The sequence below is a fragment of the Prionailurus viverrinus genome, chromosome X (assembly GCF_022837055.1).
Source record: "Prionailurus viverrinus isolate Anna chromosome X, UM_Priviv_1.0, whole genome shotgun sequence".
Lineage (NCBI taxonomy): Eukaryota > Metazoa > Chordata > Mammalia > Carnivora > Felidae > Prionailurus > Prionailurus viverrinus.
Window position 1 is genome coordinate 32511523 of NC_062579.1, and position 12439 is coordinate 32523961.

General features: G+C 41.6%; 1 protein-coding gene and 1 long non-coding RNA gene across 4 annotated transcripts in view; one reads left to right on the plus strand and one right to left on the minus strand.

Annotated features, from left to right (window-relative positions):
- Positions 1-12439, plus strand: part of LOC125157948 (uncharacterized) — a 58039-nt gene that overhangs the window by 17802 nt on the left and 27798 nt on the right. The gene's annotated exons all lie outside the window — the stretch shown is intronic.
- Positions 1-12439, minus strand: part of MED14 (mediator complex subunit 14) — a 67778-nt gene that overhangs the window by 13944 nt on the left and 41395 nt on the right. For all 3 annotated transcript variants that reach the window (XM_047845062.1, XM_047845061.1, XM_047845060.1), the window contains exons 17-23: positions 10622-10782; positions 10366-10512; positions 9583-9674; positions 8258-8410; positions 7684-7953; positions 3999-4139; positions 2286-2397 (exon numbers count right to left, since the gene is read on the minus strand). In XM_047845062.1, coding sequence (XP_047701018.1) covers positions 2286-2397; positions 3999-4139; positions 7684-7953; positions 8258-8410; positions 9583-9674; positions 10366-10512; positions 10622-10782 — 1076 coding nt within the window. The remainder of the gene's footprint in view (positions 1-2285; positions 2398-3998; positions 4140-7683; positions 7954-8257; positions 8411-9582; positions 9675-10365; positions 10513-10621; positions 10783-12439) is intronic.

Sequence of the window (12439 nt, forward strand, 5' to 3'; positions counted from 1 at the left end):
AATGTCAATTTCACGCCAAGCACTGTTGTAGGCACTGGGGATGCAGCAGTTCACAAGAGACAAAAATTCCTGCCCTCACGGAGCTTATATTCTAGTAAAATGAGAAAGACAAACCAATATATGTCAGTGATAAAAACTATGGAGAAAAACAGGGCAAGGAAAGGGGGCAATTTCATGTAGTGGCGGAGGTGGGTGCTATTGTTGATATAAAGCAACCCGAGAAGACCGCTCTGAGAGCATATGGGCCTTGTCACAAAGAAACTGAAGGGTAAGGCATGAAGATACCCAGGGGATAAGGTATTCCAGGCAAAAAGAAGAGCTAGTACAGAGGCCCCAGAGGCAGGAGCATAAATACCAGGGAGGAGGCCAGTGTGGCTGATCAGTGGGTGCACAGGGTCAGTGGGAGGAGATGAGGACAGAGAGGTGGCTGTGGGGGGTGTCCCCAGATCACACGGGGGCTTGTAGGCCCACTCTAAGGACATAGGGTTTACCCTGAATGAGACAGGAAACCACTGCAAAGTTTGGAGCAAAGGAGTCATAAACTAGCTTCTGTTTCCAAAGGATCACTCTAGGCGTTGTGTGGAAAATAAGACTGTAGGGCAAGGGCAGGGAAACCAGTTAGAGGCCACATTAATAATCCGAGTGAAAGACGGTTAATGGCTTGGGCGAGGGCGGAGGCTGAGGAAGTGAAAAGCGGTTAGAGTCTGGATAAATTCTGAGTACAGAGCGGACAGTGACCGGTAACTGCTCAAGTGGGTGCACGAGGAAGAGGGGTCGGGCACGACTCTAACAGCTCTGGCCAAGCGGCGAGAAGGAAGGGGCTGCCATTTCCGGAGATAGGGTGGGGGCAGGGGCGGGTGTTAGGAGTTCAAGTCTCAGCCACTGTCTAGACATCTACAAGGACATGCTGACTAGACAGCTGGGAGATACAGGACTTGAGTTCAGGGGAGAGGTCTAGATGGCAGATATTAAAAAACTGAGAGCCAGAAGCTTAAAGATGGGATTTACCACAGGACTGGTTTCAACTGAGGATCAGGAAAGGGGGAACCATGCTACCAAAACTATAAATAAATTCAACACTGAAATACTTGCTACATTACCATAACTATCCTCCGTACCAGCAGGTTTTAAATTCTCTACTGCGTGAGAGAATTTCATATTTTTTATGTTCTACACGTAATGTAGTGCCTTACATTCAGTAAATACGTTCATCAACTCGACTAACCTTTAAGTGTCATACTTAGATAGTTAGCTGTGGGTTTGCTGTGGGGATTAAATGGATGAAGTGCTTAGAACATGGCCTGGCACACAGCAAATTCTATATACCTGTCTGCTTCTAGAATTACTTCAAAATTATTTCTACTTCCTTTTATATAAAACCTCACTCATCTTCTAGAAACACACTCCCCCTTGGGTTCTATGCTCATGTCTCCTGTTTTTCTCCTTGCTCCCTGGCAGCATCTTCTCAGGCTCCTGCTCCTGGGAAGCAGCTGCCAGTACTCGTCAGGGTCTGCGCTCACCCACCGAACTCAGCCTTCGGTGACCTTAGACGACAGGACAGTAACTTCCAAATCCTCATCTGTAGTCCCAGCACCTCTGATGAACACATAAGGGATCATCTACCCAAGAAATGTGATACCTATCTTCCATGCTGGATGATGAGCTGGAGAGTGGGGCCGGTGTCTGGCTCACTGCTGAATCCCCAGCACCACACAGCACTGGCACAGGGCAAGAACTCAAGCAACACTAACAGATCGTTCAGTTGCAAGTAAAAATTCGGCATCCTCAAACAATTTCACAGCGCACTTCATGGGGCTGCCAACAGAGCCATTTTGATTGGATGAGCAGGCTGTGCCCCCCTCTGAGGGGCACGTCTCACATACCAGGGCTTGGCCAACTTTTTCTGTGAGGGGTTCCAGCACAGCAGGAAAGCAGCCTCGACACTGCACGAATGGGTGTAGCTGGGTTCCGACAAAACTACAAAAACAGGTGACGGGCAGGACTTGGCCCAGGGCCTTCGTTTGTTGGCCTCTGACATAGATCATATTGTGATTAGCACTTCTTGGAGCTGTGCCGTGAGCCTGGCTCTGGGTGACAATATCTCCACTTAATTCAAACCTGAATCGTGAACACAGATTTCACAATCCTGCCATAAGGAACAAATGGCCAATCTTTAGCCAGAGATAAGGAGTTGTTTCTGAAGTCAAGGCTACATGTGTGGTGTGTGCGTGTGCGTATTCTGGATGTGAAAGTTGAACATGACAAGAGCACAGGTAACACCTTACCTGGAGACTGTGTGTGCATCATAGAGGGAGACTGATTAACTGTGCTGTGGTAAGATGTAGGGGGCGAAGTAAGAGGATAAGCGCCTGATGACCCTGGCTGCTTGGGAAATGGCTGAAAAGAAAACAAGTAAACGCTGGTCAAACGGCCACCCAAGTAGATTATATAGTACATACAGCACACAGCCTACAGCTCAAGTGTTAACATTTACACATTTCACTGGTTACAAAACAGGAAACATGATATGAAAATGTGCAAAATACACAATAATTCAGAAATTTAATAACTCTCTGACTTTCAAAATGTTTAAAACACAGCAAGAATCTCACTCCTGACCTTGTAATACCCTTGCTTATATCCCTCAAAATGTTTTTTGCTCATCTTATCTACCATATCACTGATTTATCTGTATCAGTGATCTACCATTTCACCGATTCTAAGATTTTCTTCCCCTCCACGTTTTCACATCTCTGAAATCAGGGTGTGTCTTTCAATTCATGGCATGGCATAGCGAAACTGGCAGTGTTGTTTCTGGCAGATCATAAAACACAGTGCAACTCCCATTTGGTGGAGATTTAAAGGCAGTGAAACATGGTAGTTCAGCCTATCTCTACTCACCTTTACCTTCATCTCCAGCAAAGAAAAGCCTAGGACGACGTAATTCTTCCTAATCCGGTTTTTTATTTGAGTTACAAATCACATATAGTCAAGTACACACATCCTAACAAACTCACGGTCTGATGGATTTTTACAACTGTAACTGCCACATGGATCGAGACACTGAAGAACGCTCCCAGTGCCCCGGAGGCCTCCCTCATACACCTCCCAAGTCTTTAGCACCTTCCCAAAGGTAGGCACTATTCTGACCTCTGTCACTCAAGCTTGATTTTGCCTCTTTTCACATTTTACATCAATACTGAATGTACTTATTAGTGTCTGGCTTCTTCTGTTCAACATTATGTCGGCAAAATTCGTCATGCTGTTGCATGCAGCAGGAAGTTTGTTTTTTTATTTCTGTAAAGTATCCCATTGCATTAGTATACCCCAACTTATTCACTCATTCTGCTGTTTGATACTTGGGTAGCTTACAAGTTTTAGATAAATCAGGCTGATATGGATATTCTTGTGTTTTCTGGGGCATTTCTGTTGCTCATACCCCTAAGAGTAGAATTGTTAAGTCAGAGGTAAGCGTAATGTTCACATTTAACACCCTGGAGCACTTCTAAACACCACTACAAGGGAGCTGTACCATTTTATGCACCCTCTACTAGTAAGTGAGTTTCCGTCACTGCTAATACCTAATGTTGGCAAGAATTGTCAGTTTTCTCCTCCAAGCCATTTTTGTGGGTGTGGAGTATTCTCTCACTGTGCTTTCAAGCTGTATTTCTGTGATGCCAAACGATGTGGAACACCCTTTCTGTGCTTACTGGCCAGCTGGATATCATCCTCTTTGTGATCACATGGGTGATCACCTCACAGCATTTTAAGTCTGAGGTTAGAGCTAATTCACTTGCCATTACTAGAATGGTACTAATTCACTTGCCATTACTAGAAGCTTCTTCCTCTCCCTCTGTCTCTATTTTTTCATATGGACGTCCTGGACATCTTGGGCCCACCAAGGACCTCCTTGCCTTTCAACAGAGAAGCCCAGACACCCGTAGAAGCCGTGAAGTTAGGCAAATGTGATACCATTTGTAATTTCAGCTAGACATCACCTGTTGCTGGGGTGGTGGCTGGAGCTGTGAGATTAAAGAATCCATCATATCTCCCCCTATGGGAGAAGGGGGATTATCATCCTCGTTTACAGACCTTCTTCGAGCATCCTGATTGCTGTCAACAAACATATTCAGGAATGTCTATGGATATAAACAGGTAGAATTCAGATTATTTTACCTACCTTTAGTAAGATATGTTTAATCATTTAGATTATTTTAACACAAACAAATACACCATGCCCAACTCTGAAAGGTAAGTTTGATACGTGGCCACTTCCAGGACAAACTGGAAGACATATTGATAATTTTGAAGGAAGGCGGGGAAAGTGAGGAAATAACATCTAAGTTAAAAGTCCTCTCAAGAAGTATCGTGCAAGTACAAAGTTGAAGAAAGAAGTATACCCTGGTACCTCCCCACACCAGGTCCAAGTATTTTCTTGTTAACTTCTGAATCAGAAACACAGGAAAAAAGAGAAAAGTTGTATGTTGGCCATATAAATCACTTCAGTGACTTTGTGAAATGTCCTATTTGGTAAGAGTTCTCTACCTTCTGAGCTAGAAAATATGACAGAAGAAAACTGAATACAGAAACCAAGCCATCTTTCCTCTTTTTATCTTAACGCGACTGAAATCTTGAACCACCAAGAGTGGGACAATCTTGTTTTATGGTGTATTTCATCAAAATTTCAGCAAGGCGACCAGACTTTGCATCTCAAGCATTCTCTTCCTTTTAATACGCTCCACCTTCCCAATCTTCAAAAACATAGATCAAAAGCTTATCAGGATCACTAGAAAGCTTTTCAAAGTATGCTGTCTGATATCTAATAAAAGATGATGGATTGACAATGCACATTTTATCTTTTCCGAGTAACCCACTGAAAGTCCTAAAACTTTTTTTCAAGCATTAAGTCACAAAGACAGAACGAGAGAAGAGAAAAATAGCCATGAATTCTGGAGGCTGCAGAGCAGATGGCTGAGTGGTAACTAAACTATCTGATGTGAGGAAGTTGTAGCCTAAAGCGAGCAGTGGGGAAAGCCAAGAAGCAAAGCTATTTCTGTCCAGATCCCCAAGACATGTAGGAACCGGCAGCACTAGACACCTCTGGAAGGGGGGATGAAAAGTGAGACTAAAAATAGGACTGCCCGAAAGTCTTTTTAGGCGACATGGAAAGCCTCCCAGAACCTCTGTCAGGCTCACTGGGTGAGGCTGACCTCTACCACTCTGGTGGAGAGTCTCTGACTAGGGGGGTTCCGGTGCCAATTGAGAGGAGCACCATATTAAAAATGAAGACCACGGGGGGTCTGGTGGGCTCACTCGGAAGAGCATGTGACTCTTGATCTCAGAGTCGTGAGTTTGAGCCCCACGCTGGGGGTGGAGATTACTTTAAAAAAACAATGAAGATTAAAGCTTACATACTGAATGTTGAAAATAGTATTCTCCTTCTCTTATTTGACTTGCCAGAAACTGGGGGCCAGATGCATCCCATCTATGCAGAGACTTGAATACTCCTCCCCTGGCACTCCCACTGGCCCAACAGAAAGACCTAAATCTACTGACACTGGGAGTTAGCCAAAGAAATGGCCCAAGCAGGTGATCCTGCAGTGAAAACCACAGTCAGCAAGTCTCACCTTTAAATAAGAACAGCAAGGGGGCACCTGGGTGGCTCATTCAGTTAAACATCTGACTCAATTTTGGCTCAGGTCATGATCTCATTGTTCGTGTGATGGAGCCCTCCCTGTGTCGGGCTCTGCACTAACAGCACAGAGCCTGCTTGGGATTCTCTCTTTCCCTCTGCCCCTCCCTTGCTTGCACATGCGTGCACTCTCTCAAAAATAAACATTTAAAAAACAAATAAATACGAGCAGTGAGTTAAGAATCACCAATATGAAAGAGATCAGAAGAACAAAAAAGCAAGGTGGATGAAATGGAAAGTATGTAGGAAGAAAAGAGGTACAAGAAGATAAGATAGCCATTTACAACAAGGTATCATAAAATGAACATTTAATGGCTATTTAGAAACAATAGAGAACTCCTGGGAATTTTTTAAAAGATCACAAAAAAATTATCAAAAATAGAAAGCTTGAAAGAAAACATGAGGAAATCTTCCAAAAATAAAGAGACAAAAACAGGGAAGATAAGAAAACTAGAGGAAAAGTCCAGGATACCAATCCGAATAGTAGGGGTTCCAGAAAGAGCTAACAGAGAAAACAAAGAAGAATTGAGAAATGATACAAGGCAACTCCCAGAGCAAAAGGATGTGGGTTTCCAGAGTGAAAGAGCCCACTTAATTACATAAGGTTCAAGAACTGGAATGAGATTAAATACTTCAGTGGTCACAACGGAAGTTAGAAGACAATGGAGGAATGTCTTCAAAATTCTCACAGAAAATGATTATAATCTCAAATTCTACACTTAGCCATTCTCTCAATCAGATGAGGGTAAACTAAAGATGTTTTTAGGCACACAAGGTCTCAAATTAACCTCCCACGTACCTTCTCCCAGGAAACTATGTAGGAGGTTTTCTACGAAAACAATGGAGTAAACCAAGAAAAAGACCTGCGGTGCAAAGCCACAAGGCATGCAACACAAGAGAGAAGTAAAGGACTCTCTCTCCCTCTTCACTATCCCTCTACAGATTCCTGAATCAAAACTGTGCAACAGGTCTGGAGCACTACGATTCCAGATTGGAGGTCAGAGGATTATAGACGAGATTTCTTCAAGATGAAACCAGTGAGGTAGCTGATATATGAATGCGCGGAGGGGAAAGTTACATACATGGGAGAGACTCTAAGGTTGAGTTAGTGATAAGTACAGAGAAAGCTAAGAAAAAAAAAAAAAGCAAATTAATAATTCCCAGGAAAATAAAATGTTGAACAAGAAAGGAAAAGTAATCATAGCAAGCTTGGTGGACAGCGTTTACATATTTATAATAATGACAACACTGAAAAATTATCTAATCAAAATTGCTGCCTAGCCACATTGCAAGGATAGGAGGAAAGAAAGAAGGTATACTGGGAGCAGCCTGGAAGGAAGAAGGAGCATATACAAATTAAAAAAGAATTAAATCCTCATCTTCCATTGTGAGAATCAGATAGCGCCCTCAAACCAAGAAGTCCACGAACAGCAATGTAAGCATTTCATTTAGGGACAGGGATGTAAATACCAAGAGAATCCTCATATAAGAGCTGAAAACAGAACAGGAAAATGGCAAGAGTGGGTTGCAAGGGACTAATTTTCAAAACAAGCCATTTGGAACCATCTGACTCTAAACTAGAAGCACATACAATTGAGCTATTATACCAGAATCTGCAGATATTGTGGCCCAGGATCCTACATTAAAAACAAACAAAAAAACCCTCATGGTTGAACTGATGAATCAAACCTTCTCAATAATCAAGGATAAAGACATTGCTGAAGTTCCTTGAAGTTCCAACTAGCAAACGGGACTCTCTGCCCTACCGTCCACCTTACTCATTACAAGGAAAGGAGAATTTATCATCTCATACACATAGGCACATGAGAACTTCCTGCTCCTTCAGAATGAAGTTGCAGAGATGACGAACTAACACAGCTGCTTATTAACTTTAAGCAGGAATTTGTTGCTTTTCCCCATTATTTCCCCCTCAAAGCAACTGTTTTAGCGATGTCTATGTTTACTCATGCTATAATACCGAAGTCGGTTACCTTTAGTCCGGGTGCAGGATAAAAACCTTCAACTAACTTGCTATTGTCAAAAAGACTATAGGCACCATCCCGTATTGCCACCACGCCTCGGCTCCGGCAGTAAATATCAATGCAATACATGTTCCTGAAGGCCAGTCTGATGTGGGTGGACGACTGTGGCAGGATGGAGAAGCACTGGTAAGCAGTATTGGTTCTCTGGGTCAAGCCCAACATCGGCACAGTGGGGAGTTTGTTGATGGCATTTAACGGAGCCTGAGTATCAAAGAGTACCTAAAAGAGACACAATGAGAGCAACCAGTTTCCATACAAATGCTAAAGCCTCAGAATCTCTTATGGTCATAAGTGAGACAATGTCTTTCTGGCACGTTCCATACAACGTTCCCTTGAAGAGAATGCAAATTATATCACTGCATCTACTTTGAATCAAAAGAAAATTCCCCAAGAAGAATGAAATATATAAAAGACAAAAATACACATCCTGTCACTGAAGACAAGACCACACGATTTTTTGAGGGGTCTTACATGAGACCCTGACACTGACTCTTATTTTCACACAGAAAGTAAACTTAATTACCTGTAATAACTGAACCACATTCGGTGTTTTGTTGAACATTTCTTGAAGCTGATGGAGAATGGTATTGTGACAGTTACTGCAACCTGAGTTTGGACCAACAGTTCCCAAAGAGATGTGAAATTTCTGATGTATGGAATTCCACTGGATACTAATCTAAATCAAAGAGATTACAGGTTTCAGAAACTGAGAAAGTAACAGATTCCAGCAGAAGAAAAAACAATGTTTCAACAGTAAGGCAAAACGCCAAAGATCTACATGAGGTCTTTTTGGAAAGCCAGCCAGAAGGCTGGACTCTGTGAACTCCAGATGTACTGGTACTATGGGCCAGTACATTTGCAGACTATGTATTAGCCCACTTCCACTAAATAAAACAGAAAGAGAAGGTGCTAAAGAAGACAATTTGGATTAAATTTTATTTAAAAACCATCATGGGGTGTTTCTTATCTCGGACTGAAGAAAAGTCACCCTCTGGGTGAGCACTGTCGTAAAGGGAAAGGAAGCCACCTCCAACACAGATGCCTTCAGTTAATAGATTTTAAAACACTCAAGGAATTTCTGATATTACTTGATGTAGAAGAGTCCTGAAAGAAGCCAGCTGGCTGAATTTTTATGCGAAATTTCTAGGACTTTACATATGGGGTGGGAAGAAAATAAGGAAATAAGAGATTACAGGGAATACCTTCAAGACTGAGACAGGACCAAATAATGTTGATAGTCATGTGACCAAAAGCAGAGACATACTGTATTGTTCAAAACCATTCATAATCTTTCATTAAAGTGATCCTGCTGCTAACCAGATTTGAAATCCGTGAAGAAAACAAATACAAACCCCAAAAGTACATTACCTTGTCCAAAACTCATCAAGATTATATACCCCATCAAAGAGGTCATAATTTTTGCTTTTGATTTTAAAGAGTTAAACATTATAATATATTAAATATCACCAAAGTACTTAAAGTTTATCATTTTTATCCCCAATATTTATTTGAGTCCTCAATTATTTCAAGGTAGTTTTCATAGTTTTGGAATTCTTGCTTTTTAGAAGATTTAGGAGATGGGGCACCTGGGTGGCTCAGTCGGTTAAGCATCTGACTTCGGCTCAAGTCATGATCTCACGGTTTGTGGGTTCTAGCCCCGCGTCAGGCTCTGTGCTGACAGCTCAGAGCCTGGAGCCGGCTTCGGATTCTATGTCTCTCTCTCTCTCTCTCTCTCTCTCTCTCTGTCTCTCTGCCCCTCCCCTGCTCTCTCAAAAATGAATAAACATGAAAAAAAAATTTAGAAGATTTAGGAGAGGAACTTCAGTTTTAATAAATTCACAGACTTACTGAGCTTCCTTTGGTGGTTCCATAACACAAGATAAGTTTTCGATAATTATAAACACGAACTTCCGAGAAAATATTTAGATGCGCAGGTATGTCTAGAGAGAGAAGAAGCAAAAGGGAGATTAAGATAACTCGCAAAACTTTAAAACACACATGGTGGCAGTATCATATGCCCAGACAGGCTGAGAGCTCTAAATATGTGATTTCGTTACAGAAGAATTGAAAATAAAACAAGGAAAGCAACGGCATGGATGGTGGGCTTCCATTTCCATTTGGAAACGAGGGGGGCAGGGCAGGGCAGAGAGATACTGAGGCAGTGTACAGCACAATGGTCAGGAAGCTCCACTTGCAGCTCTACCCTTCACTAGCTATGCGACCTTCAGCAAGCTTCTCAGTCTCTGTGACTTGTTTCCTTCATTCGTGAAATGAGGAATAATAAATGACCTACCTCACAGGGTGACTGCAAGGATTAAATGGGTCAACACAAGCAAACTGTTTATTACATCATATGGCATGTAGTAAACTCTCACTAAATACTACCTATTACTATAATGCGGTATAGCTAGGAGTAACGATTTCTGGATACCTAAGAAACTGAGTCGAGAACTCAGAAACTGGGGGAAGGAAATAAAAGCCTGAGGTAAAAGGGAAACTTATTTTTTCATTAGATATTCTCCTGAAAAAAAAGAATTTTTTTTTTTTTTATGATGTGCATCTTTTACTTCTTCAGTTAAAAAAAGGAAGGGGGGGCTTCCCCCCCGACAAAAGGAAGATTATCGCACGTACCTGGTAGAGAACGTGCGAATTCCAACACACACTCATATAATCGTGCAATGCTATTCCAGTCATTAAGGAACATTTCAACAACTTTTCTACCACCAACTGGTTCGGACAGCAGGTTTTCGTATGTCAGATAAACATGCCGGGATGGCCCTACAGGATTAAAAAAAAAAAAAAAAAGAAAAGAAAAGAGGATTAATAGCTATCAATATGAAAAAAAAAAAAAGAGATATGCAAAGACAAAATGTGTGAAGCATCTCACCTTGCTCCCTGGTAGAAGTGCCATTAAGTGGGCAATTTGCGAACACTAGCTCTGCCACCCACGTGCGGTTATTTCTACCTTGCAATCGGAAAGTGCAATCAAGGAGAGAGCGGTCCAGAGCCTTTTGGGTTTCCTCATTCACACCCTTACAGGGAGGAATTCTGGCGGCGAAAGATAGCACATGAAGTGTACTTGGCATCACAGAAAGACAAAAGCACAATCTACACAACAGGCAGTTCAAACTCCACTACTAGGCACCTTCTGCAAAAGAAGGAAGTGATCCATAGCAATTCACGGCAATACACAGCATTTAACCCGTCTCCATTCACGCCAACATGGATTAGGACCTCTTGGCTGAACAAAGTGTGTGTCTGAGTGTTTTAACAGTGTTTGTCTTCATCCTTAATCTCGTTATTAGAAACACCACGATTCTTCAGAATGAAAATCAAGGATGTTGGCTTTCTATGAAATCTACCTAGAACATCCTCAAGGAAAACCTAAGGAGAACAAAACACTCGTAAAACCCCTCTTCGAGGGCAGAATGATACAGTGGAAACAATGTGGGCTTTGGAGTCATAGACCTGCATTCTACTTCTGACTCAGCCACATTTAACCTCTCTGAATTTGTTTCCCTGACTACAAAATGGAGATAAATAATTACCTTGTGGGTCACTGATCTTAAAACATGACACAACATATGTAAAGTGCTCATGGCAGCTGATACGGTCGGTATTCGTATTTGTTAGTTCCCCTTTGCAGTAAAACCAAGTCTCGCTCGCTGACTGCCAAGACGAAACGCCAGGTTCATTATCTGCCCCCTCCTCTCCTCTTCTGTAGAGGGAACACTCATGGGATGGAGCTTTGCATGTCTCAACTCATCTAACATATTGTTACTTACATATATCTCATATAGAAGAGGAATGTATCAGTTTTGTTACTTACATATATCTCATATAGAAGAGGAATGTATCAGTTTTGTTACTTACATATATCTCATATAGAAGAGGAATGTATCAGTTTTGGTGTCGTAAAATACCTACCTACTAAAATACCTACCTACCCGTTTTCTTCTTGCTACTTTGTGGACATTTTCACTGGTTTTTCAGTCACAGATGAAACAATGAGATAACAGATTTTTTAATTACACATTATACTTTAACTCATAGGGAAGGTAGATTAATTCTCAGACTTGGTATAAAGATTATCTATATCTAAGTCAAAAAACAATTGGAAATACGGAATCTTGATTCAGGCCTCTTATTCAGAAACACCTAGAACAGGGTTCTCAACCTCGGCAATACTGACATTTTAGGCTGGATAATTTTTTGTTGTGTAGCCTTGGCCTCTGCCTACCAGATGCCAGTAGTAACTCCCACCCCCTCTTCTCAGTTAATAATAACAAAAAACACCTCCAAACATTGCCAAATGTCCACTGGAGGGCAAAATCACCCTTGCGTTGAGAACCACTTGCCCAGGATAAACAATTTATGAGAGCAAAAGAGGGACAGAGATTGCATACGATAAAAAACAAAATTTGTAGGAGAGAGAACAGCTACACAGTTTACACAAAAACAGAATTCACATAGTACTAAAATTTTCTCATTGACTTAAAAATTCCACCACAGCTCCTCTGAAGTGTACAGTTTTTTTAAATGTTTTCAAAAGTTATTCTTTCATACTACATACCTTTATCACTCATTACCAGAAAGATTTTGTCCAGTGTTGCTAGGGGTAACTATATATAGTAACTGCATACATTACATATATGCTTCTCATGAAAACTTCATAGGTATACTGAGGACTTTTGCCTGTTCTTAT